The following is a 24,986-nucleotide window of genomic DNA, read 5'->3' on the forward strand; positions in this document are numbered from 1 at the left end:
AAAATGTTTCATATGTGGAATTTCTGGGGGTTACAACACGCACATATTTCTCTCTATATAGCCAAACATTAAAAACAGGTCTTGTAGTGCATTCTGTATCCAGTAAAGGCTGTTGATTTACTGTAGGATCTTATGGTAAATCTAGCCGAATTTGGCCAGTACCATTTGCTCGTTTGTAAACGATCAATTTGGGTAATCACTAACAAACATGGGGAGCAGGGTTTGCAGGGGTGTCCCTCGCTTCCGGATGTTTGGAGGCAGGGGACTAGAATGAAAAACAAAAGGATAAGCTGCCCTGCAGCATCAGATCTGGCACGCGTGGGCAGTACGGATCCGATGCTGGAGGGTCAGAAGATGAGTGGATGGCGAAAAGGTTAGTACGGGATGGGTAGGGGAGTGCATGGAGGCTTTTAGTTTGAGTGGGTTTGGCCATGGCAAAATTGGCTTTGCGGCCAAATTGACCACAGTCAATTCAGCCGCAAACAATTGTGCCACGGGCAAACTGTATACATCCGTACAGCTACAGTGTTCAAATATGCGAGTTTTTACTGTGCGGGTAGTTTTGCATATACACAGAAGTTTACATGGGCTGCAAAAGGCCTGTACCACTAAAGTAGTATTGCAGTTAGTAAGGAAGAGCTCTTTCCATGGATATATGAATCCTAGATCTATTTCTTTACTTCTCTAGAGTATTGGCATACCCAACATGAATTATTGTCTAAAATGTTGCCTGGAGGTTTTGCTTGTTGCGAATAGAGCAACACTTCTTAAATGCAAAAATTGGTTTTGGAACGTGCTCTTACCACTGTTCATGTTGTACCAATATCTAGTGATGATATTGTTAATCTGCCATGATTTAGTGAAAAAAGTGTTGACAAACATAATTTGATTCTCTTTAGTCTCTCTCTTGTTTTTCCAGCTAATAGGGAATTTATATTGTTATTCGAGGTTCCTTTACAAGACTATTTAATGAGCTTCTCAGCATATCCAAGCTCCATGGGTTTTTCAATGAGCTATGTAGCCTCATTTATGTAATCCCGTTTGTGCGCAGTCTTCTGATACAGGAACTGGCAAAAGGTAGATTTTCTTAAGGTACTCAGGTTGTAATGAGTCAAGTCTCAATAGGAAATTTGTGTCCGTCGGTTGTTGGAATGGTTCTAACCCTAGACTCTCAATGTCCAAGAAGTTAATGTTAATGTAATGGAAATATAGGTTCAGGTGAATTTCAGGTTATCATTAAGGGAATCTACCCAAGTTTGGAATGAAACGAGTTCTTCTGCGGCACCATTCCGTAAAATGAAGACATCATCAATGAATCTCTTCCATGTGTAAAGAAACCTACCAAAAGGATTGGCGCTTTCATATATATTCTTGGTTTCAAATCTTTCAACATCATTTTGACAATGCTAGATGCCATATTTGCGCCCAAAGCAGTTCAACCAATGTGATGATAAAATGTAGTGTTGAGCTGAAAGTAATTCTCAGTCGCGCAGGGCGGGTGCACCAAATCATACATTCGTTAGAGGCCTCCATAGGAGTAGGGGATTCATTATCAAGGCAATCACATCTTGTGCTATCAAGGTTACCTCAACAAGATCAGTGCAGTTATGTCAACTGACCCTACACTGTTAAGATGTTTGGAGGATATGAATGGGAATTTGGTTATTGCTAGATTAACACAGCTAGCCTCTTCAATTGGCCAAAGCAATATGAAATCAAGGAGCAAAGCCACCTCACCCAGATATAACATTTTTGACTATCATGCAGATGTTGATACTGAGAAGGGACCTTCACACTGTCTTTACGGATGAGTATAGGGATAGTCATACTGAAACATGCCACATATCTAACTTAAAAACTAAATTTCAAAACTGGCTTAGTTGCCATATGAATTTGTTGATCATGGTAAAGTGGCAGCTTATGTATGGCATATTTCATAACAAAGATGGTACTCAATTCTGGAGGTTATTAAACAAATATAAGAAACTGTTAAAAAGCACCTTCTGTAGTCTCCTTAAGTTTCTTCAGACATCTTTATTACAGGTTACATCAAGACTTCATGAACAGAACCACTGGGTCCCATCACCCAGGCTTAACTGACCCTGTTTGGTACACTCACACATCATTCAAGAACAGACATTCCATGTGACATCACCAGCTCTTCCATACAGTGACAAGCACTTTACAACACATCTCCTTCCATTCCAATGACACAAACACACATAACGCACACCACCTACAAGCACACCCACATCATCCACACATCATTCATCATGTTTTTTATAGATGGGATGTTGGCCATACGCTGGATACAACCAAAACTGACGTAGGAGGCGGAATGGTTTAGGCCTCCATGCCAGACAATATCCATTACATTGCCTCTGTTTATTGAGTGATGCTGCTCAAAACATTACTGGGACGCTATCCCAACACTTTACCTCAAATGGGACGCTATCCCTACATTTTATCTCATGGGACGCAATCCCATCCCTACTTCACGTGGGATGCTATCCCAACTTCACATGGGACGTTATCCCTACTACACACAGGATGCTATCCCTACTACACGCGGGACGCTACCCCAACTACACACGGGACGCTATCCTAATTTCACACGGGATGCTATCCCAACTTCACACGGGATGCTATCCCAACTTCACACGGGACGCTATCCCTACTACACACGGGACGCAATCCCTACTACATGCGGGACGCTACCCCAACTACACACGGGAAGCTATCCTAATTTCACACGGGATGCTATCCCAACTTCACATGGGACGCTATCCCTACTACACACAGGACGCAACCCCTACTACACACAGGACACTATCCCAACTACACACGGGACGCTATCCCAATTTCACACAGGACGCTATCCCAACTTCACACGGGACGCTATCCCTACTACACACGGGATGCTATCCCTACTACACACGGGACGCTATCCCTACTACACGCGGGACGCTATTCCAACTACACACGGGACGCTATCCCAATTTCACACAGGATGCTATCCCTACTAAACACAGGACGCAATCTCTACTACATGCGGGATGCTAGCCCTACTTCACGCGGGACGCTATACCTACTTCCAATGGGACGCTATCCCTACTTCACACGGGACGTTATCCCTATACACACGGGACACTATCCCTACTCTTCACTTAACTGGGATGCTATCCCTAAACTTTAATGGGATGATATCCCTATACTTCAAATGGGACACTATCCCCACTCTAGCTTCAGACCCACATGTGGCACTCACCCACAAAAACATGGAACAAACATTTGAAGGCGCTACCTTCATCTATTTTGGAAGATTAATCCCCTAATTCTTGCACACTTCAACAATGGCGACTCTTCTGGTTCATGCAATATAAATTGTGCACTTAAATATTCACATTGCTGTACATCAGTCATCATATGAAGCCCTGAAAGTCCATGCTGCTTTATTGCAGCCTACATTTACTGTTTGCGCATTCCTTCCATATACCTAATAGTCCCTGTTGCTCTGGGCAACGTAACCCAAAATGCCTCAAAAAGTTACTTCTAGCCCACTCAGGCTCTCTTTCTTGCAACTCCAGGCATGCGTCATGCCCTCCCTACTTTCTCACTTAAAACAATAACTGTATACTATGAAGTCCATACAGTCAGTTTGTAGCTGCAAATCCTCAAAAGGTCAGCCTTCAAACAGTAACCTTTTATACTTCAATACTATTATACCACACATGCACATTCTCACTACCATTTGCATTCTCATAAGAATACAGCTCTTGCACTAACGTAACCTTAATAACGTAACTCTACTGAAATACAAAACATTCGTAATATTCCATAACTTAAAAGGATACATGCACACGATGGAGCATCATATGACGGCGAGTCTTCCTCACTTCATTCACGCCCGTCATTTCTTTTATTCTGTCCTGAGAAAGCTTGGGGAAGTTATACTGCAGCAAATCCCGCAAAGTCATGTGGTTTCACTTCGCTCTATAGTGCCTCTGCAAATCTGAATACTTCCTTGTTCTTCATTTGCTCCCTACTGCTTCTGCTAACAGCTGTGCGAGCACATTCAAGCTTCCCTTTCCGATGCTTCCTCTAAACTTTCGTCTCATTGCGATCATCTTTACTTCTGCCGGTCGCTTACATGCCACAGCTTTCTCCTTTCTTCCTGCTTCCGACGCGCGCTGCGCCACACATATGACGCTGCTGTTTAATCACATCCTTTACAATGTTACGACAGGAAGGGCTATACGCACAGGCCCTCTCAACAGCTTTCCATTCTTCGCCATTACCGGCTGTGTTTGTATGACGTCACCACTCACAAATCTGCGTTGGAGCAGAGCACAGCTCCTGCTCCCAACCGTCACCGCAGTAAAAGCCACGGTAAACGCTGCCTTCCCAGCCTCTCTTACTCAGTGAATTCAAATGCACAGTACATTGAAACACTACATCTAGTACTACGCACCACATCACGGTTGCATCTCATAGTTATCAGCTGAAAATAGTCATTAGCTGACAACTGCGGGGCTCTCACCCCCTAGGCTTTCCTCTTCTTTTTGTCTTGGGTTTCTCTTATAGGTGTTTGCTCTTCCCTCTTCTTACTTCCAGGCTTACACTTATAACGTTTGAGAAAGCTTCCTCCTTTTGGGGCCTGCTTCACCCTTGGGGCTTTTCTTCATCTTTGGGGTTTACTTCAAAGGGGTTCCGCTTCAACATCTTTGCCCCATGTCACCTCACAGGTGCTTCCCCTTCTCCTTGCCCTGGGTTGTGAATTGGTGTCCGGTCAAAGTTTCGACTCAAAAGGGTCGAATGACAAAAGGGTCGAGTCAATTCGACCGAAAACAAAAGAATCCATTTTTTTTAATGTATATTTTTTGTTGCTTTTGTATAGGTAAAAAAAAGTGTTTTTACACCAAAGACGGGTGTTTGGGGGGAACCCCCCCAAAAAAAATGCGACCCTTTTTTTCAGTCGAATTGACTCAACCCTTTTGGCATTTGACCCTTTTGAGTCGAAATGTTGACCTATAACATTGTGAAGCTACTCCTGCAATGGGCACTTCCTCAGCTTCTCTATGCCCTGGGTTGTGAAGCTACTCCTGCAATGGGCACTTCCTCAGCTTCTCTATGCCCTGGGTTGTGAAGCTACTCCTGCAATGGGCACTTCCTCAGCTTCTCTATGCCCTGGGTTGTGAAGCTACTCCTGCAATGGGCACTTCTTCAGCTTCTCTGTGCCCTGGGTCTGCGCTGGGCCTTTCCTTAATTCTCTATCTGCTGCGCCCTGAACCCCTGGGTGATGGGACTTACTTCCTTGGTGTCTGGGGGGCAGTGGCTCCTGTCCTTCTTCTGCTGCTCTCCCCTCAGCAGCCTTCTGCCTCTGCACGCATGTGTTCTTAAAGAACTTCGTCGCAAGTGCTGAAAAGCACCTTCTGTAGTCTTCTTATGTTTTTCCAGACATCTTTATTTCAGGTTACAGTAAGATAGCTTAAACAGATCCACTGGGTCCCATCACCCAGGCTTATCTGGCCCTGTCTGGAACACTCACACATCATTCAACACCAAACTTTCCATCTGACATCACCAGCTCCTCCATACAGTGACAAGCACTTTACAACAGAAACATAGCACCAAAGGTCAAATTAATCCTGCTTCTGAAGCACAGTGGAAGGATTATATTATTGTAATGTGTGTTCCGAACAACTCTGTAATTGGTGTGGAGTTGGGAGTTGTGGCCCCCAAACCGTATTCATTTGATGTGGAGGGTATTATTAACTGTATCACTGCATTACGAACCACTGGGTGTCTGGGACCAGGCCGACCAGCTAATACGATCATTAAGAATAGTACTACTATCTGGACAAAATATGTAATTCTTCTATTCAAAAAATTAGATAGAACTAGCTTAATACCAGAATCAAGCAAGACATTCCATGAAATACCTATTCACAAAAAAGGACCCAGGTAGTTCGAGAATGCTAGCAATGCACTCTATAGAAGCTCTATACCTGTGCAATGCCTACACACCTATTTTACTTTGTTATGAAGCTATATGGAGACACCTGTATAGGACTACATCGAATGAATAAGGCCGGGTATCCTGACCTATAAACCCCAATAATGGATGGAAACTGGAGTGCACCCCTGTTATTCAACCTATATATTTTGGATATTGATGAAATATTAAAACAAGTTAATTCCTATCCACCTAAGATTGGCTCCAGTGATCAGATGTTGGCTTGGGTATGCTGAAAATGTAGTGTTAGTTAATAAGACAGCCATTGGTCTACAAAGATTACTGGCTGCAAGGGCAAGTTCTTCTGCATCAAATTATCTTCAGATAACTAATAGCTGTAGGGGGGAGGGCACACTATAAGTCTTTATGCTGAATGCATAGTGGACAGAGAATTCTCAGTTTGGATCAATGTATCTATCTGGGAGTCTTATTGCGACCTAGTAACGCATGATACCACTAACACATTATTCATATGATAAAGTAATAAATACATTCATGCTTATCAAGAACTTTACACACAGCACGACTCATTAAATGATATCATACATGCATAGTACCATGCATTACTTCATGGCTGGAAGTATTTAAGGACAAAGAAATAAGTTGGTAGGATATATTGGTAGATCGCCTACAGTGTAGGGCATTGGGTTTAATGAAATCCTTAGATCACTAATGCAGGTAAATTACTGAAAGGTGACCCAATGTTGACTGTTACGTCACTTCATCATGCAACTGACATTGAACTGTGTGCCATCTCTTGCCATAGCAGGCACTTGGAAGGGCGTTGTATGATCAGAGGGACATTGTAGTCTTTGTGCTGGGCCTTTGGAAACTACCCGGCACCTACTTGTTGCGTGCCCTTCACTTACTTCTGAATATGAACTGTATCATTTTAAATATGTTCACGACTTAAATTCTATTGGCACTTAAGAATTTTGGTCCCATATAATATCAGCCAGATCAATCGTCGTGTCTAACTTTGTGTTTAAATTATGGAAAACTATTATAGCAATAATATTGACTTATGTAGTAATCATACCCATCTTGGGGGAGTACATGGCCGGTAACAACCCACAAGCCCATCCGTAGGCATAGCCGTGCGAGGGCTGCAGGTCACTATAGCCATGTACAACTTCCCGATGGGTGGTTTGATAGCTATTCTCACCCCTGGGTTTGCCCATGGTGCAAATAGTTGTATTTTATTTTCTTAGGACTTGGGCTCTGTGTGTATTATTTATGATTTTTGTTTATTTATTTGTATTGAGCTCCCAACCCGAGGGTATCGGGGCGCATTGCATAGAAATTGCATAGGTATTACAGTTACAAGAAAAATGCAAAAGTATTACAGTTTCAAGCAACAAGAAATAAAATAGAGGTAAAGTGCAGTAGTAGACATACATATTAGGCAGACATGAAACAATATAAGACAAAAACGGTACTCCACAAAAGACAACGGAAGTCAGGCGCTAAAGGTAGTCAGAAGTCATTCTCAACTGACCATTTTTTAGTGTAGTGTTTTCCTGAATATTTGGAAGGTCCGGTCCGTTCGCAGATGAATAGGGAGGGAGTTCCAGAAGTGGGGCGCCTGAACCGGAAAGCTGGTTCCCCAGCTTTTTTCAAGTTAAATCTGGGGACTACAAATGCAGTGAGCATTTGCAGACCTAGTGGGAAGTGATGAGATGGTATTTCATGATTTTGTCTCTCAGATACTGTGGTGCAGCATTGTTCAGGCATTTATAAGTGATATACACGACCTTGAACTGGATCCTATCCTTGATAGGAAGCCAGTTCTGCATTCTTCTACTCTCAGAGGTATGTTGCCTATTTGAGATGCTTAAAGCTGTTCTTAAAGCCTTATTTTGTAAGATTTGTAGCTTGTTCGGAATTTGTTTATTGGCTCCTGCATGAAGGGCATTGCAGTAATCAAGTTTAGACAAAATGTACGCGCTCACTAGTATGATACAGCTGTTAGTAGATGATAACGGACTGCACGCCCGAATCAACTTACACGTGTACGCCATGGCCGAAGCTGTTACATTGACTTGTTTACTCATGTTCAAAGTTGAATCCAAGTAGAATCCTAGAGTTTTAGTAGCCTTGGAAACTTTAATATCGATGCCGTAAATGTTGAATGAGGTATATTGGCTTCCCAATTTGGTGAGGTTGGCCGAAGCTCCTAGGATCAAGATCTCTGCCTTGTCATCATTCAGGCATACACCATGGGTGGCCATCCTTGCCTGAATGAATAGGTATATTCTATTGACCAAAGCCAGGTCCGTGTCGTAGTTACCCGAAAGGGGTAGGAGTATCTGGGCGTCGTCTATGTAAATAGTGTAGGTGACACCCAGATGATCCAGATCGTCAAACAAAGGCTTTGTAAATATATTATACATGGTCGGTGAGACGCACAAACCTTGCAGCACGCCACATATAATAGGAGTGGGATCAGCAGCAGCTGAAGGAGAGAAAACTCTCATTGTACTGTTATTAAGGAAGGATTGAATCTAATCGGTGGCTTCTTGGGAGAAGTTAGCTGTTGTGGACAATTGTTTGCAGAGCACTTCATGGTCGACCAGGTCGAACAAGGCCGATAAGTCCTGTAGGAGTCGTGAGACGCATTGTCTGTTGTCTTTAAGTTGGTCAATTTGTATTTTCAAGTCGATCAGGGCGGTTTCTGTGCCGTGGAGTGGTCTGAAGCATGATTCTCTTAGGCCTAAGAGATCATTGGACTTTAGATATCACTAGACCTGGAGATATGCAGCGTTATCTATTATTTTAAGTAGAAACGGGACGGTAGAGATTGGCCTGTAGTTGGTTGGGATGGTGGAGTCCAATGTAGATTTCCTTAGCAGGGGTAGTACCCAGGCATCCTTAAGATTAGTGGGGACATTAGAGGTGCAAAATGTGGCATTTATTAATTTGGTAATGAATGGCGCCAGGTCTCTGGCAGCCTCTTTGATGATTTGTGCTGGGAAAATATCTCCCTGGCATCTCAAGGGTTTAAGCGAGGCGCTGATCTTTGCTACCTGTATGGTAGTGACGTGCGAGAATGTGAATTCATGTAAAGATTTGAAAGAGTGTTTTTGGGGGTTGTCCTGTTTATCTATATTAGCAGGATAAGTCTTTTGGCTTCAATTTGTTTTTGGAGGGAGGCCATTTTGTTGGATAAAGCATTTTGAATGTTTGTACACCATAATGTATCCTTTCTGCATGAGTTCTCTGGAGGAATGGGGGGTTCCATTTCCCTCAGGATCACAAAGAGTTTGTTAGTACTGGAACTAGCTTTGTTTATCCTTTCATTGTATGTTTCACATTTGGCTCGTAATATTTATGCTTTGTACTTAATCGACATTTCGTTCAAGTTATGTTTATTTTCTTTGGAGGGTGTCTTTTTACACAAGACTTCTAATTTTCTTTTCTCTACTCTAAGAGCTTTTAGCTTCAGAGTGAACCACGAGTTAAGGTGGGCTCCAGGTCTAGCTTTTCGCATTTTGAGGGGAGCAACGATGTCTAGTGCTTTTGTGATAGTGGAGTTGAATATCTCTACCAATGCAGCAGGGTTTAAGGTCTTAGGTGCTGAATTCAAAGTAGGCAGAAGTAGAGGCAGAAGCTTGTCAGTTGTGATGTTCTGCTTTTTCCAAGCGAGAAGTGGTGGAGCAATAGGGCTGGTCTTAGTTGCTGGTTCTTTGGTGAGTGTGTACGAGACTAGGTGATGGTCGCACCACATCTGATGTTCAACAGAAGTTATTTCAGTCTCACAATTTAGTTCTGCTACCTAGTATTCTCCCTTTATGTTGTGTTGGCTGGTTGACTTTTTGTGTGAGCCCTAATTCAGTCACGGTCTCAGATGCAGTCTTGTCCTGATGGTCATTAGTGTCAAGGAAGCCCAGGTTGAAATCTCCTAACATTAGGATTTGCGACGTGAGTTTGGTATCTGCCAGTATAGTCATGATATCTTCCTCAAAGGATCCAATAAGACCCGAAGGTGTGTACATTAGGTGTATTGTTAGGGTACTTGAGTTAGAGGTGGTGAGTTTTACTGGGAGTAATTTGCATGATTTCACCATGGGTGACATGGCAACTCTTAGCCTTAGGTTAGACTTTGCTATGAAGGCAATGCCTCCCCCTTCCGAGGTTGCTCTGTCTGCTCTCACAATAGGATACATGTCAGGAATGGCTAATGGCAGAGATGGTCCTGCCGCCGCGTGCAACCATGTCTCTGATATGGTTAGGAAATCCAGGTTTCCCAGCTTGATTAGATCAGCAATGTCTATGCTTTGGGTAACCACAGATCTGACGTTTATTAGGGCACCTTTGATATAAGGCTTCGTCTTAAGCGGTAAGACGGGTGATTGCTTCTTATGGTTAGTTTTAGTCCTTTTCTTGTAGTTGGGCTTAGTTATCGGGTTGTTAGTCCCTAGTGGGATGGTTGGTTCACATACTGTATTAGTCTGAGTAGAGCAATGACTGGCAAGTCTGGAACCAAGCCTACTTGTCCTGACTCTTATAGAGCCAGGTTGGTTGGGTGTGGGTTTAGCAGTGTATAGATTAATCCATTGAGTAGGGGTTAGTGTCTCTGCTACTTTAGGGAATCTAGGTCGGTTCGAGTGATGAGGCGGCTTGGTATCTGAATTTAATTTGGGTGAAAAGGAGTTCGGCATGATGGATGTGTGAGTGGGGATATATTTGAGGGCTGGGAGGAATTTGGTAGATTTAATCTCCAGTGATATAGGGGACGTCATGGCCGTTGTTAGGATTCGAGTTGAGAACAACTGCCCCCTTGGCTAGAAGAGTTGGCAGTTGTTAACAAGATCAAGAGGGTGACAATGTAATGGTTGGCAGTCTGTATAGTAAATAGTACTGATACACTATTCATGGAGAAGAGAGTTGTCAATACACAGTACTCCCTTTGTGCAGCCTGTCAGAGCTCTAGTGACACAGGATCAGACGGATAGGCAATTGTTATATACTGCATATAACTGGTGCAGTCTAGGCATTTTGGGAACAGTAATTGATAAGGCGCAGCTAAGCATGTAGCAGACTCAATGGTAAACAGCAATGGTACTATTAGACATTCACACGTTCATAGGCTTGAGGATATAGGAGTACATACATTTCGTAGCTCAGTGTGCATGGTATGCGATTATCCACTGTGCAGTTATAATGGGTGATTTCAAACACACAATACATTTGTATCAGGCGAAAGCAGATGGAAACCACTACGTTTGCTAGAGCAGGGAGGCACTAGTTCTGCAATGCGGACAGTATAGCTGGGGAATAGAGACCTGGATCAAGAATAAATATTCTTAATGCACTGTTTTGATTATCTAGATATAGTGGCTAATTATGGTAAGTAAGGTCAGGTCCCTCTCAAGAGGAAGAAGCAACACTGTACAGGGTATCTAGGCAGAGTAGCAAAGCCTGGAGGGTGCTAGCGTATGTAAGCAAGGTTCTGTGCACACTCTGACAATGTAATATCCCAAATAGTACCTTTCACCATTAATGTGAAGAAAATGCCTGCAAATTTAATTTATCGTTAGAGAAGTCCGCCATGGCGCATACAGCGGAATGGCACAGAGGCAGTTAATAAGCAAATTTGCCATTGATGCTGCCGGCAGTTTACTCAGCAGTGTGCTGGTCGAGTTAGGAGAACAAAGCGTTGTTAGCCATATATTGCGGGAGCCTAATATCCCACAAAAAAAAAGAGAGATGGCAGCCGTCATAGAGGAAAAGGTCACGGGTGGGAGAAGCACCGGGATGGGAGCACCGAGTGCATGAGTGAGTAGGGAACTGTATGTTCTTTTAATTATCTGTTAGTTAGTGATGAAAATATTTTCTTTTATATATTAAAGTGTTAAAGGTTTATGTTAACCAAGTGACAAGAATAAATACTTAAACAAATATATACAGAGGGAATTAATGGGATAGTCATAATGGGTAGAGCTGTGATGGGATGCACATAGCAGATAATGCTGCAGCTCCTAGGAGTATACACGCTTCAGATGCCAATATAGAATTCATGAGATATTTATACTATCAAATGTTCTGTTTGCCAATTTACCAAAGATATGAAGTAAGTGGACCTGTATGGCCTCACATGGAAAACTAAATTCCTTCACTAACTGGCTTACAGAATGGGCCATCTATGAGGTTAAATGCCCATGTGGTTTCATTCATATAGGAAAGACAAAGAGAGAAATTCGTCATTGGATATGTGAGCATCGCTCATGCATCAAAAATCAAATCGTGGATATACCCCTGGTAGCTCATTTCCAGTGGGAAAAACACAAATACACGGATTTAACATGGTTCATCATTCAGACAGTGAAATGTCGGACACAAGGTGGGGACAGCGATCTTTTACTGACACCGTTAAAATAGAAATGGATTTTCAGATTAGACTCAGTCAATAAAGGCCTCAATATCACCATTGAATGGAATCTATTCATGCAGTGACAATGAATAACGGTTTACATACATTTCTATTCATTTCTCGGTATTCAATTCATAATTAGAAAGAGGTGCAATAATTTTGACCTCAAAGTGATGAATAAAATATTCACCACATATACTACAGCTGTGAATATCCCACACAGCTATGACACTCGCTATCAGGGGTAAACAACAGTATTCTAAAATGATGGGTGTATTTAGAGCCAAGTACAACATGTAGCCCGATAGTTAGGCACTGACGCGATCATTCTGGCACGTATTAACCTCATCCAAGATGGCGGCGGCACATTGCATTATGTTCACATAGGGCACGATTAGATAAACCCCCTTTCACAGGTTCACAACACGAGTGATTAACTGTATTTTCCTTTGGGCGTGGAAGACGCCGTTAAGGTAAGCTACCAGTTCAAGTTACGGGGCAGCAATCCCCCTTTTCAGAAACATTCCAAATGTGAGAGATTACCTGTCAGTAAATATGGCCTCTTTTTGGGTGTGGATATTAGAGATCAGACAGATTTAACATTCTACTATATGCTGCAGCACATGATATTCCCCTGCAGCAGTACAGGCGGCAGGTTTTACATATCAGGCTAAACACACTGGCGTGTGGCTGTAGATTTAACCAGACCTACTAAGTAGAGGGACTTTTCACAAATCCACATGGGGAGCCGCATAAAAACAGCTTTGTAGAAACATACAACTAGATCTGCTTGAACTTAACAGACATCCTGTTTTCTCGCCTGTTTTGACCTCAATAGGCTGACTATCTGACTCGGAGGAGATGCACATTGTACCAGCAGCATATTCTGGCTGCAACTGACGGCACATCCAAAGAATTACGCCCGGATAAAGGAAAAATAAAGAAGGATCGCTTACAGATTAATTAAGGTATTTGCCAAAACCAATTAACCTGTCACAATAACTGCATAACTGAGATAAAAGATGTAGTTTGAACATAAAGCGGACACATACGTTGCACTTGTATGTTTCAGCAACCTTCAATGCCCCACTAAAAGAGGAATCAATGTTTTGACCCTACACACGTAGAGGAAATGATAGGTGGGTAAACATCCATTTGGTTTTAAAAGTCAACTAGAGATTTGTCATTTTTTATCGGTCAGGTTTTTAAATCTTTGAATCTTGTCACACCTTATTCGCAGTACTCGACGGGAGATGATCCCCCCATACGAGAAGAAACATGTTTTTCATATATCACCTTTACCAATGTATCCTGGAGGCGGCTCGGAGGGTGCAACCATCTAACGAATGGATGTAGTAGACATTGTTCACCCGGTCCAGCCAGAAACACGGGCGTCATTCCGAGTACGGCGCTAACCAATGGCGCTATTAACGCCTTGGTTGACGCCATACCCGGACCGGCAGCGCCTTGGTGGATGGCGGAATTACCGCCCCATTCCAAGGTTGGCGGGGCGGTAATTCCCCATTCACCAAGGCTCTTCCCCATTCCCAAATGAGCCCCCATAGGGCTCAATGGGAATGGGGAAGATGCAAATAACGGTGACCGTTCATTACGGTCACCGTTATTGGCTTGGAGGCCCCTTTGCGCCCTCGACTTTAACACCTGCTCAAAGCAGGCGTTAAGGGCGAGGGCGCAGAGGGAACTCGGAGTATGGCGGTAAGGGATTACCGCCACCGGTCTCGTTACCGGTGGCCGCTATCCCTTACCGCCATACTCGGAATGAGGCCCATGATGTGTTGACCCTAATAGTGAATCGCAATTCGATACGCATTATGAATAGCTTCTCACCGTGTTACTAACATCACTATTAAATGTGCCCATGCATGCATTCAGTATTTGAGCTTTGTTTTTTGTGTTGATTCATGACATGCTTTGTTTTGAATAGAATGTTTTTTAGATATCCGGACCACCTGTTCCTGTAGAGCAGTGATCCGTAGGATTGTGACCTAAGCATGTGATTTACCTCCACATGTGTGTAAAGGCGGGGTAGCTTGTGAAGACTTTCTTTGTCTACTCCCCCATAGACCAGCCACCCTTGCAATGCCAATAGAGAATTTATGAGATAGTTATAATGGGAAGAGCTGTGATGGGAAGGACACACCAGATAGCCCTGCACCTCCTAAGACCGTCGATGGTTCATATGCAGATAGAGAATTAATGAGACAATGATACTTGGAAATTCTGTAATCGGAAGCACACAATAAACACTACCACACCACAATACTGTTTCCAATCCTTCCCATAGCAATATACATGGATAATGTAACAGTTTACAATCATTGAGTGTAGCAACTTCCAGGCTGGGTAAAGAGGACCTAGTTTCCTGCCTTTGGTGCTGCGATGCTCTTGGCCTTTGGGGCCACATTCCCGTGGGCATTCCAAGGTCTCTTCCATTATGATACGATAGGTTATTTATAACGCGCTGAATACCCAGGGGATCGAACCTGTGTTGCTCCATGACGTTTTGCTTCTAAGGCGAGCACGCTGTCCCTGAGCTATCCTCCCGAGTCTTTGAGCTATCCTCCCGAGTGGATAGCAGGATGCTGACCTCACACTGTTGATCAATAGAGGAAGGCAAGCTTTTTGTGTGGCATAGTCCGGCTCTTGCTGGCCACCATTTTGAGATGCGTGCTGTCGGATAAGGTCAGGTCTTGACAAATACTGTGTTCAGAAGTGATGTGCAAAAAAAGGGCACCGTTTGACGCACTGCAAAGGCCATTCCGGCGTGCAAAGGCCCAACTTGTTTTCTTTTTTAAATAAAGGGAGTTGATTCACACTCCTTAGGGAAGGCATTTCTGCTGTCCAAAGTTTTCTTGACGGACAGCACTCTGTCAGGAGTGAATGGCTAGGAGATGGGAGGGCAGCACAGTGAAGGGAGCTGGTGCTCTGGTGGAATGGGGGCTCATTGCGAAGTGCCCTTTGCTTCTGTGTAGTATTATCAGGATGTGTGTGGTGCATGCAATACATGCCAGTGTGGGCCAATACGCTATGAAGATAGCTCAGGGCAACGCGCACACCTTGGGAGCAAGACAACACTATGCAATTTGAGCTTGATGTCCAGTCCTGGCGCTAAGAAGCTGGAGGAGTCCCTCAGGAATTGGGAGATCAATGCTGCTTCAAGAGGTTTGGTCCATCCTCAATAAAGACATATTAATAGATCCTTAAACACAAACAATGTATCAGCAAGTCTCGGGAGGATAGCTGATGGGCAACGTGCTCGCCTTGGAAGCAAGACCACATGTTGTACCACAGGTTCGATCACTGCCTTAGAAACCTTTGGGTATTAAGCCTGTTATAAATAACCTATCATATCATAAGACGTCGGTGCGGTCAGACCCAAGATGCTGGAAATGTGAATAAGAGCTGCTTCAAAATACCAAGATACCCTTTAACAGTGCCGGGATAGCTAAGAAGCACCGTTTGCAACATAAAACACCATTTTGCTGTATAGGCGCATTATAAATACCCAACAATAAAAAAAAAATAAGAGAGATCCCATAGGTGTAGTTTGAGAGGGAGGCACAATTACTGGGTGGAAATGACCAACGTGTAGCTAACCATGGGCATTCAAAGGTTGGGTTAAAAGCCGGGCAACACCCACAGGCTGTGTGTTCCTCCTCACATCCCATCTCTATCCGGTTTTCTCCACTCACGCCAATAGGTTTGGTTTAAAAAGCAGCGCTACTTCATAGCCAAAACTAGAAATGGCTTAGGTGAGGGAGTGGGGAAAAAGATCCAATATACTAAAAAAAAAGAACCGGCATGCATGAAGTATGTTGGATCAATCATGGGGTGGCTGGATCACCCATATCATGAAATGACCTTACTTTGTAATGCTCCAAGCACACAGTATAGTGACATGATGACAATCTCAGAGATTTCAAAGATAAGAAAAGAAGATAGAATGGTAATGGCTTCACTTAGGTGGGCCATACAAATAAATAAATACATAACTACATAAACAAATAAATAAATACTGTAGCACTGAATCCCACCGCAATGATTGTAACAGAGGCAGTCTCTTACCAACCAAAGTAAATCACAAACTTCACACCAAGAGTCAAGGAGAAAATCAGATAACGAGTCGCATGAGAACCAAGATGCAAAAATAGCAAAAAAGACTAACAACAAATCCAATAACATACGATCAGATAAAAGAGAGCAAAGAGACCTAGGCAGAAATCGCTCGCCAACACCCGCGAGAAGAAAATCAGAAGCCGATTCACATAGCAAAGACAAGAGGAACAAGAACCATAGATGGATCACCAGGATGACTCAAAGAAGTTGTAACAAAGAAGATGTCATCCTAAATAGAGGATCCGTCTTGACTATACTTCACCAAGTTGATAAACTACAAGAAATTCAATCCGCAGACATTAGAATCGTGGAACCCTGGCATAACAGAAACGGGGCAGTTGTTCTGCTCCATCTGGTTTCGTTCAGGATGCACAAAAAGATCCAAAAGCACAAACTTGACATCTACAACTGTGGATATCACATTGAAGATGCGTCGTTGCAACAAGATCACAAGCACACGGATACTGGCTTAAATAGGCCAGAAAGAGCTACTAGGTCCAATCATATCAAATCAGACTATAAAGAGCATGTCGAAAATTCACAGAAAACACATGATACATTAAGAGGGAGAAACTATGCTCGAAGTTATTATAGATCTCCCAATGCAAGAAATAGCGACAAGCACCTCAACACAAATAACGGTACTTCAAGTCGCAAGTCAGCCAAGGAATGTCTAGGGATAAAACAGCAACAGACAAACAAGACAAGCGACCCGTCGGAGGAAGGAGAAAATGATTTTACGCTGTGCTCCTGGAATACAAGGGGACACTCACACCTAACGGCATTAGGGGGCCCAAATCTCGTAGAATTTGATCTCATTTGTCTCCAGGAGACCTGGCTCCAGCAAGCGCCGATGATGGAAGGCTACCAGATCTGTCTCGCTCCAGCAGCAAGAAGAAGCAAAGGGCGACCAACTTCAGGACTAATGATAGCCTGCCGTAACGGATCCGGAGCCTCGATAACAAAAGCCATAACTGCAAATCAGTCAATTCTAGCAGTACTAATTTCTTGGCAAGATATAAATAATGCCAAAATGGAAAATAGACATATTGGAATCCGTCGATGCTGAGTGCAAAAGAATTCATTAGCCTAATTGAAGATGCAATTGAAGGAGCCATGAATGAGAATCCTATGTCAACTATACTTGTGTGCGGAGATCTAAATGCCACATGCACAGTTACAAAGAATACATCAATTGCCCAACAAGCATCCGCACAACGAGGCACAGCATGGCTAAAGTTTGCCGATTCGCGTGGACTGTACAATCTAGCTGAGGCATTTCCTGGAGTAGGCAGAATTCCGACTTGGGAGCGCTTACCTTCCGCTTCGACAATAGATTACATCTTTGTCTCTCAGCCGCTACTGCACGCCATTAAATCTTTCAACGTGCGGCGTACGTCCACCAGTGATCACAACCTACTGGAAACATCGTGGCAATTCAAAACCAAAAAAACCCCACAATTCAGCACACAAATTGAACCGACTGCACAGGGCACAAGGTTAAGAATAAGCGCCGCAGGCATTAGTAATGTGACGGCAAAGTACCATGCAGCTGCATATTGTGAATCAGGCAATGGCATTGATTACCATCCTCTCTTGATCCCGTACATGGAACAAAAACAAGGGTACGGGTGTGGATCAAGAAAAACCACAAAACACGTCTATAATAAAGAGCTAATTGAAAAAAGGCGTGCATATAGACGAGAATTACGTACAGCATGTAAGCACCCGACGTCAGAAGGGTTTGAAGATATAAAAGGTGTCAAAAACAGGTACAAAGCGTTGGTAAGATTTCATAGAAACAAACTCACTCAAGCAGACACAGAGCAAATAACCAGAGCAATTATCACGCATAACAACAGAGACTTTTGGTCACTAATAAGAGACGTGGACACGTCGTTAGACAATCAAATTCTAAATAACATCTGCCAACGGACTTGGGAAACCCATTTCGAAACAGTATTTACATCAACGTTAACAAACACCACGAAAGAACCGCAAACGGTAGGAGCCGAATGGGTTAACCTTGAAAAAGAAGAGGACATTTTAGATATCATCAAGAAGTTAAAAAACTCACATGCTCCAGGACCAGATGGCATTACCAACGCGGAACTAAAAAAACATCCAGCAGAATGGGCCAGACTGCTGAGTGCCGTATTTGCTCGGTGTACTGAAACAAGATCAATTCCTCAATCGTGGACAAAAGCCATCATAGTCCCGATTTATAAGAAGGTTAGCCTAACGGACCCGGCTAATTTTCGCCCGATAGCGCTACTCGATGTGATGGGCAAGGTCTATGCCTCATTATTGATGACCAAATTCCAAGCCTGGGCAGCTTCAGCCGAATGTAATGATGATCTTCAAGCTGGCTTCAAGAAAAACGCGGGCACAACATGTAACATTCTGGTGTGCAAAAAAAACAGCAACTGTACATAGTCTATATAGACTTCACACAAGCCTTTGATCGCGTGGAAAGACCTTTACTATGGCATAAGCTAAAAATCTGGAACTGTCCAGAAGACATACTAACTCCAATACAAGCGCTGCATTGCAGCACCTCAATGCAAGTCCGACTCAGTCGAGCAGGAGACTTGTCATCAGAAATTAAGAGCGCACAAGGAGTGAAGCAAGGGTGCCCGCTTGCATCAGTACTCTTTTTGGCATACATTGGCGATCTACAAGAAATAGAAAACAAAGTAAATGCCTTTACGCCAAAATTGGGGACAACACAGATCGGCCACCTTCTATATGCCGATGACCTAACAATCTTCGACCAGACGGAAATAGGACTCCAGCGCAAGTTGAACGCGTTACAAGCATATGCCACGATCAACCATCTCGAAATTAACATAAGTAAAACAAAGATCATGATTCTTCGAAATCATGAAAAAACAGAAAACAAATTCCAGTGGTATCTAGGCAACATAAAAATCGAGATTGTACCAAGGTTCAAATACCTGGGAGTTACCATGGACAGTTCACGGCAGGAGTCCGCCATGCAATTGGAACTACATGCAAAGATCAGGAACCTGGCGGCACAGGCCAAAGCCATCGATACCAAATTTGGGAAATGTTCTCTTGTACCCACTATAAATTTCTACAAGATGAAGGTAGTGCCTGCCATTACATATGGAATGGAAGCAATGCCCACGATTCCAAAACAAATATGGGCTAAGCTGGAAGCATTCCTCTGGTGCAAGGTGCTACGACTACCCAATGCCACTCCAGGGGTAGTGATCAGGCGAGAACTGAGTCTACAATCTTTAGAATGTACAGTGATTTGCAATACCATCATGCTATATCGAAAATGCAGAATGCCTGACAGCAATAAGATCTTTGCGATGCTACGACATGAAATGGATAACAAAAACGGTGTTATGCTAAAGACCTGGCAAACTGAAAACCAAGCTGTGCTATCAAGGATTACATCAAATGAAGAAGAACTCATTGCCAATCCATGCAAAATCTTAAGAAAAATAAAAGATGCCGACTGGGCCACAACAATTGAAAATGCGGCTAAACTGAATCTCACTGCCCATCTACCAGTAAATATGTTAAAACGGAATGAACTCCAAAGCTACATAAGACAATTTCCAAGTAAACAGGCTAGGAACCTCATTCTGCGAGCACGTCTCAACCTTTGCAAAACAAATGAGATTCTATATATTCGAGGCCAAACCCCAACAAATAGCTGTTGCTTCTGTGAAAATAGAACACAACCACCAAAAGAGACTCTAAGGCACCTACTCATGGAATGCTCTGCCACCGCCTCACTCAGGCAGCAGTACTTATTGCGTATGGCAGGCTTTGACATTTTTCCGGAAGAACACTTATGGTGGTCCAGACTAATTGGTGGGGAAAAGATGACATGGAAATTAGCCATGGCCAACATGATAGAATCGATTGACAATAATTTGTTAAATGTTAACATCCCCAGTTAGTTTGATAGACTACAGAGATTCTTGTGATTGGCAGCACTAACTTGAGACGAATTCCATACAGCCACTTCTTTTCTCTCACTTGTATCTGCTTTGATGTTGTGTCCAAACTTCGAATATCGCATGATCATAAGCTTCTTAAAACATTGAAGTTGAATCATATTGTAAAAATCTTATTTTGATTGAACAATAAAAAAAAAAAAAAAAAGATTGCTGTGACATCTGTCACTCCATTGGAGTTTGAGCCCTAAAGTTCATCCACTTCCAGAGATAATGTTTCCTCTACTGGAAACAGAATGTTCTAAGAGAAAGAATTCTTCCCGGAAGAGACACGCCACATTTTTAAGGTTTGAAAGCGTAGACTGAGAGCCACAACTGGCGACTGCATGATTGATATGACTCAAATGACTTTATTTGAGAAATTCCAGATGATTGCTGGTCTGATGTGACATGGAGTAACATTTTGTATTCCGAGGCCTGACCGTCCTAAGGCTGAGTGAGATGAGCATTGAATGTCCTCCCTTCTTTCATTTTCATCTTCTTCTGATCACTGCACTTGGTCCTCTCCTCATTATGTAGCTGTAGCCACTAGAACATATGGATGTTGATGTTTTTATATGCTTCACTGTGAAGGGCATGTGATGGAAACATCAGAATGTCACTGAGCATGAATGCATTCAATGAACATATAAATTAAAGAAAGAAGGGGAGGGCCTGCTACAGGAAGTACATCTCAGGATAAGGCTATCCATGTCCATGGGGCTATGTGCATGCAAGTCCCCAGGGCACAGCCAGACCTCCAGAATCATACACGTTGCCTATATACAGATATAGAAAGTCCATTGGTGATGAGTTGAGGTTCATATTTGGGTGTCGGAGAAGCTGATAGCAACACACCACTTGGGTAATTTGTTGGGTAGTGGTGGGATGCTCAAGGCCACACACAAGATAAAGGTCCTCGGCCACATGAGGTGTTTGGCTTAAAGTCGCAAAAGAGAGATGTTTCCATCTTCGGATATTGTTCTGCCTTTTCTAAAAGGGAAATATACTGTTTACATGCCTGTAGGCCATTGCACATTCGGTCTAAGGATGACAATAAACAGACTGAAACCTGCTGACTAGATGCGTTTTGCAATCATATCACCAATGCAACGTTGCGTGACTATATCAGTCTCTTACCTGTTCTTCGGGGGATGTGATAGAAGTAAGATGGGAGTTCTGCGAGACGCAGAACTTTTCGGCATCATTCCAATTTTTGACCTGCTGCGAAAAGTAATAGAGGAAGTTTCCATTCTCCCTCCACCCATCAGTAGGCGTGTTGGTGCAATTACCTAGCAAGGAAGAGAGTCGTCAATGAAAGTGTTCCAGTGTAAGAGGCACCAAAGGGATTGCAAAATGGACATTTAACACAATGACAAATTCTTGACATCACATAAGAAGGTGGAAAGGTTTACAAGTGCTGCTTCTGGCCATAATGAAGTGGAATAACCCCTTGCTTGCTGGGCATACCCGACAACTGCGCGAGCACATTCAATTCTCTGTATTATTTGGAACAAGTCACTCTTCTCTTCGGCAGACATCTCCAGTTGACCCTCATAAATGTCTGCCTTTGGGACAAGGATAGGGAGTGTTTTGTGATTCTGAGTTCAACAGACAAAATGGGCAACCTTACTTTTAATCCTATGCACCAGAACAATCCCCCTGCACGTTTCACTACGATGTATCCCAAATCCGACTTGACCATACGCGACTAGTCAACTCAAATCAGAAAACAGGCTTGTGTAGGGCTGAACACATAAAACCAATGCATGACAAGAACACAAACAATTATGTAACAATACAAGAAATGCAAATATCTAGTAATTTATATTCAGCCTACATTTATAAAAAGGAAATACAACATGAGTAGCATAACAACGTTACAAGTAATTCCTACCAAAAACATACTATTATAATTCCCAACAGAAATATAAAACTCCTGAGCACTTCTAAGGTGGATTTAAATTGAGGGTGAACCTTCAAATCAGACAGATCAAGAACAATAACGCATACCTAATTGCTCCAAGCAAAGGAGGGGAAGAATCCCCTTTAAGTAGATATCAATTAATACCTAGGACATGTGGGTTAAGTCATAATCTCTACCAACCAAGCATGTTCTCAAGAAACTGGTTAAAGCAAACTCAACTTAACTAAGAGGTGACACCTTGTAGGTGAGCAGAGCTTCCTTTTTAGATCTAACACTGCGATTTCTCAAGCAGGGTCTAAGCTAGGGGTCTGCAAATTTCAGTATTTAAAGGATCCAAGAATCCTTAATGGGCAAAATGTACACCTATTCTACTCCTGTCTCTTGAGGCTCCAGAGTATCACGCTGCAGTACAGAAGAGTAATCCCTCGTATGCTGTCCCATCAAGCTTGCTATGGCCCTGTTGGAAAAAAGTCCTACCTGCGCGCTAACTACTTTGCGCGAGAAAGAATATTGCAAAGACGAAAAGACAGAAGACGATTCATGGAATCAAAGCGCAAAGAAACCTGCTGGTCCCCAATAAAATTCCAATGAGGGCATATCTAAAGCTGGCCAGATGTTGGCAGCTGGGTGTCCAAGCGACCACCTGTTGGAATGGTGCAGTCCCTTCTCTTTGTTGGGATGGGGCAGCACCAAACCTATATTTGAGAAGATGCAGCCTCGTTTTCGAGGCTGATGAATCACCAATCTCTAAGGGCCAGGTTACCCCTCGCAGGCGTTACATTGTGTGCCAAGAGAAAGCTATTTTATTGATTTTATCTATTACATTTTTATAGCGCACAACAGCCCTTTGGCATCGAGGCGCTGTTACTATGCTATGACAGCAGCCTCAAGGAAATGACTGGAACTCCAAGGCAGTCAGGAGATGAATGTGCATGGTAACAGACAAAGAAAACACCCAGTGACATGGAGTTCATTCATTTTCGAGTCATATCACTTTGTATTGGCAACTTCTGTACACAAGAATTGAACAGTTAATGGTTGCAAGAACTGAGAATACGGGTGTGGGATACATCAGTGAATGCCAGAGACATAACTATACATATGTACAGGGAGTACAGATATATATTTGAAACAGTATGTACTTGCTGTATAAGCCCCTAGCATGCGAACAATAGATAAATACATATCATTTTGTTAAAATATGTGAATATGTGTAAGGCACTTGTACAACACATGGTGTTTCAAGGCGCCAACATAGCAAACCTCCGTGGCTATCTCAAGGGCCTTGAGGACTTCTTGAACCCTTGAAGGGTGGTCAGTGTACTTTGGCCTGGGGGTAAAGGAGAGTAAAGTTTTGGAGGCATTGTGATCAGCATGTTTTCTTAAGAGTTACTAGAAGGCGCTGGGTTGCTGAGTCTAGGACTAGGATTGGAGGGTGGCTGGTGCTATTACTGCATAGATAAGGCGGAACCAGGTCATGGACTTGAAGGAACAGTTAAGGGGCCCCTTTTGTCATGGGACCGCCTGGTGTCCGTAGCAGGATGGGCGAGTGCAATAGTGTAGGTTCATGTGTGCTTAGCATAGTTGATGATTTTGTCCAAAGGGTCAACAACGTACTATGAGCCTGATATGGGGTCTTTTGCAGTAGTTGACATTCACCAAGACCAAAGGTTTGATCTTTTATTGGATATATGGACGTTGAGGTGCCGTCAAAGCCTTGAGTTAAGGAGAAGCAACAGGATACACTGCAGTTGGATGACAAACTGGAAACTGAACTTACTCTTTGAGTATCAGGGAAATGGGGTACCAGGAGCCACAGATGAGGAAGGGCTAAGTGGGTGCTCTGGGTGATGGGAAATTCAGTCCTCCAGATGCAAGCACAAGAGGCAGGGGTCATAGTGTAAAAAAAAAGTAGTGGCACTATGTTTTCCTCTGTCTTACCCCCACTGAACCCATACCCCCTTATTCTTCCTCGTCCCACTACAAACCCTAAACCTGTGCCCTGTTCCTGGCTTTCCTCCACTCCACCCCCAACACTGGGTTGTACAGTGGTATTACTAAGACTAAAGGAAAGAAAATATTCCTTAAACAACCACAATAACTTTCAGTCATTGCCCCCCACAGTATGAACCTTGCTGCGTCCTCCCCTTTCTAATCACCCAACATTCGCCCCTCATAAAGGCTATGCCAAGGACTATAGCAATGACCTTCATACACAGCTGTGCCTGCAGCAATTTCACGTTAATGGAGAAATGAGGTGGCTCGGGAATGGGCTATTGGAATAATCAACAGCATTATGTGACATTCCTACATTCCTAGCCGGGTGCAGATTAGAATCCCCAGTAGGGGAAAGCAAAAGACAACTATGCCCTCTGCCTGCGAGCCGAAGAACGGCGCTCCATGTGACAACAAGTGAGAACGTGGTTCAAGGACCCTCTACTAGAGGAGTCTGAAACCTGTGGTTTGCCAAATATGCTGGACTACAACTCCCATGATCCTTCACCATTGACTATTGTGGCTCATGCTGAAGGGAGTTGTAGTCCAAAAAACGTCTGG

The 24,986-nt window shown here is 43.2% G+C and overlaps 1 protein-coding gene across 2 annotated transcripts in view; it reads right to left on the reverse strand.

The window, feature by feature from the left end:
* LOC138515668 (C-type lectin domain family 4 member F-like) overlaps positions 1–24,986 on the reverse strand; it is a 281,439-nt gene that overhangs the window by 83,620 nt on the left and 172,833 nt on the right. For both annotated transcript variants that reach the window (XM_069630351.1, XM_069630350.1), the window contains one exon: positions 21,644–21,795. In XM_069630351.1, coding sequence (XP_069486452.1) covers positions 21,644–21,795 — 152 coding nt within the window. The remainder of the gene's footprint in view (positions 1–21,643; positions 21,796–24,986) is intronic.

This window comes from Ambystoma mexicanum, chromosome 6q (genome assembly GCF_040938575.1).
Source record: "Ambystoma mexicanum isolate Mex_15411 chromosome 6q, UKY_AmexF1_1, whole genome shotgun sequence".
In the NCBI taxonomy this organism is placed as follows: Eukaryota; Metazoa; Chordata; class Amphibia; order Caudata; family Ambystomatidae; genus Ambystoma; species Ambystoma mexicanum.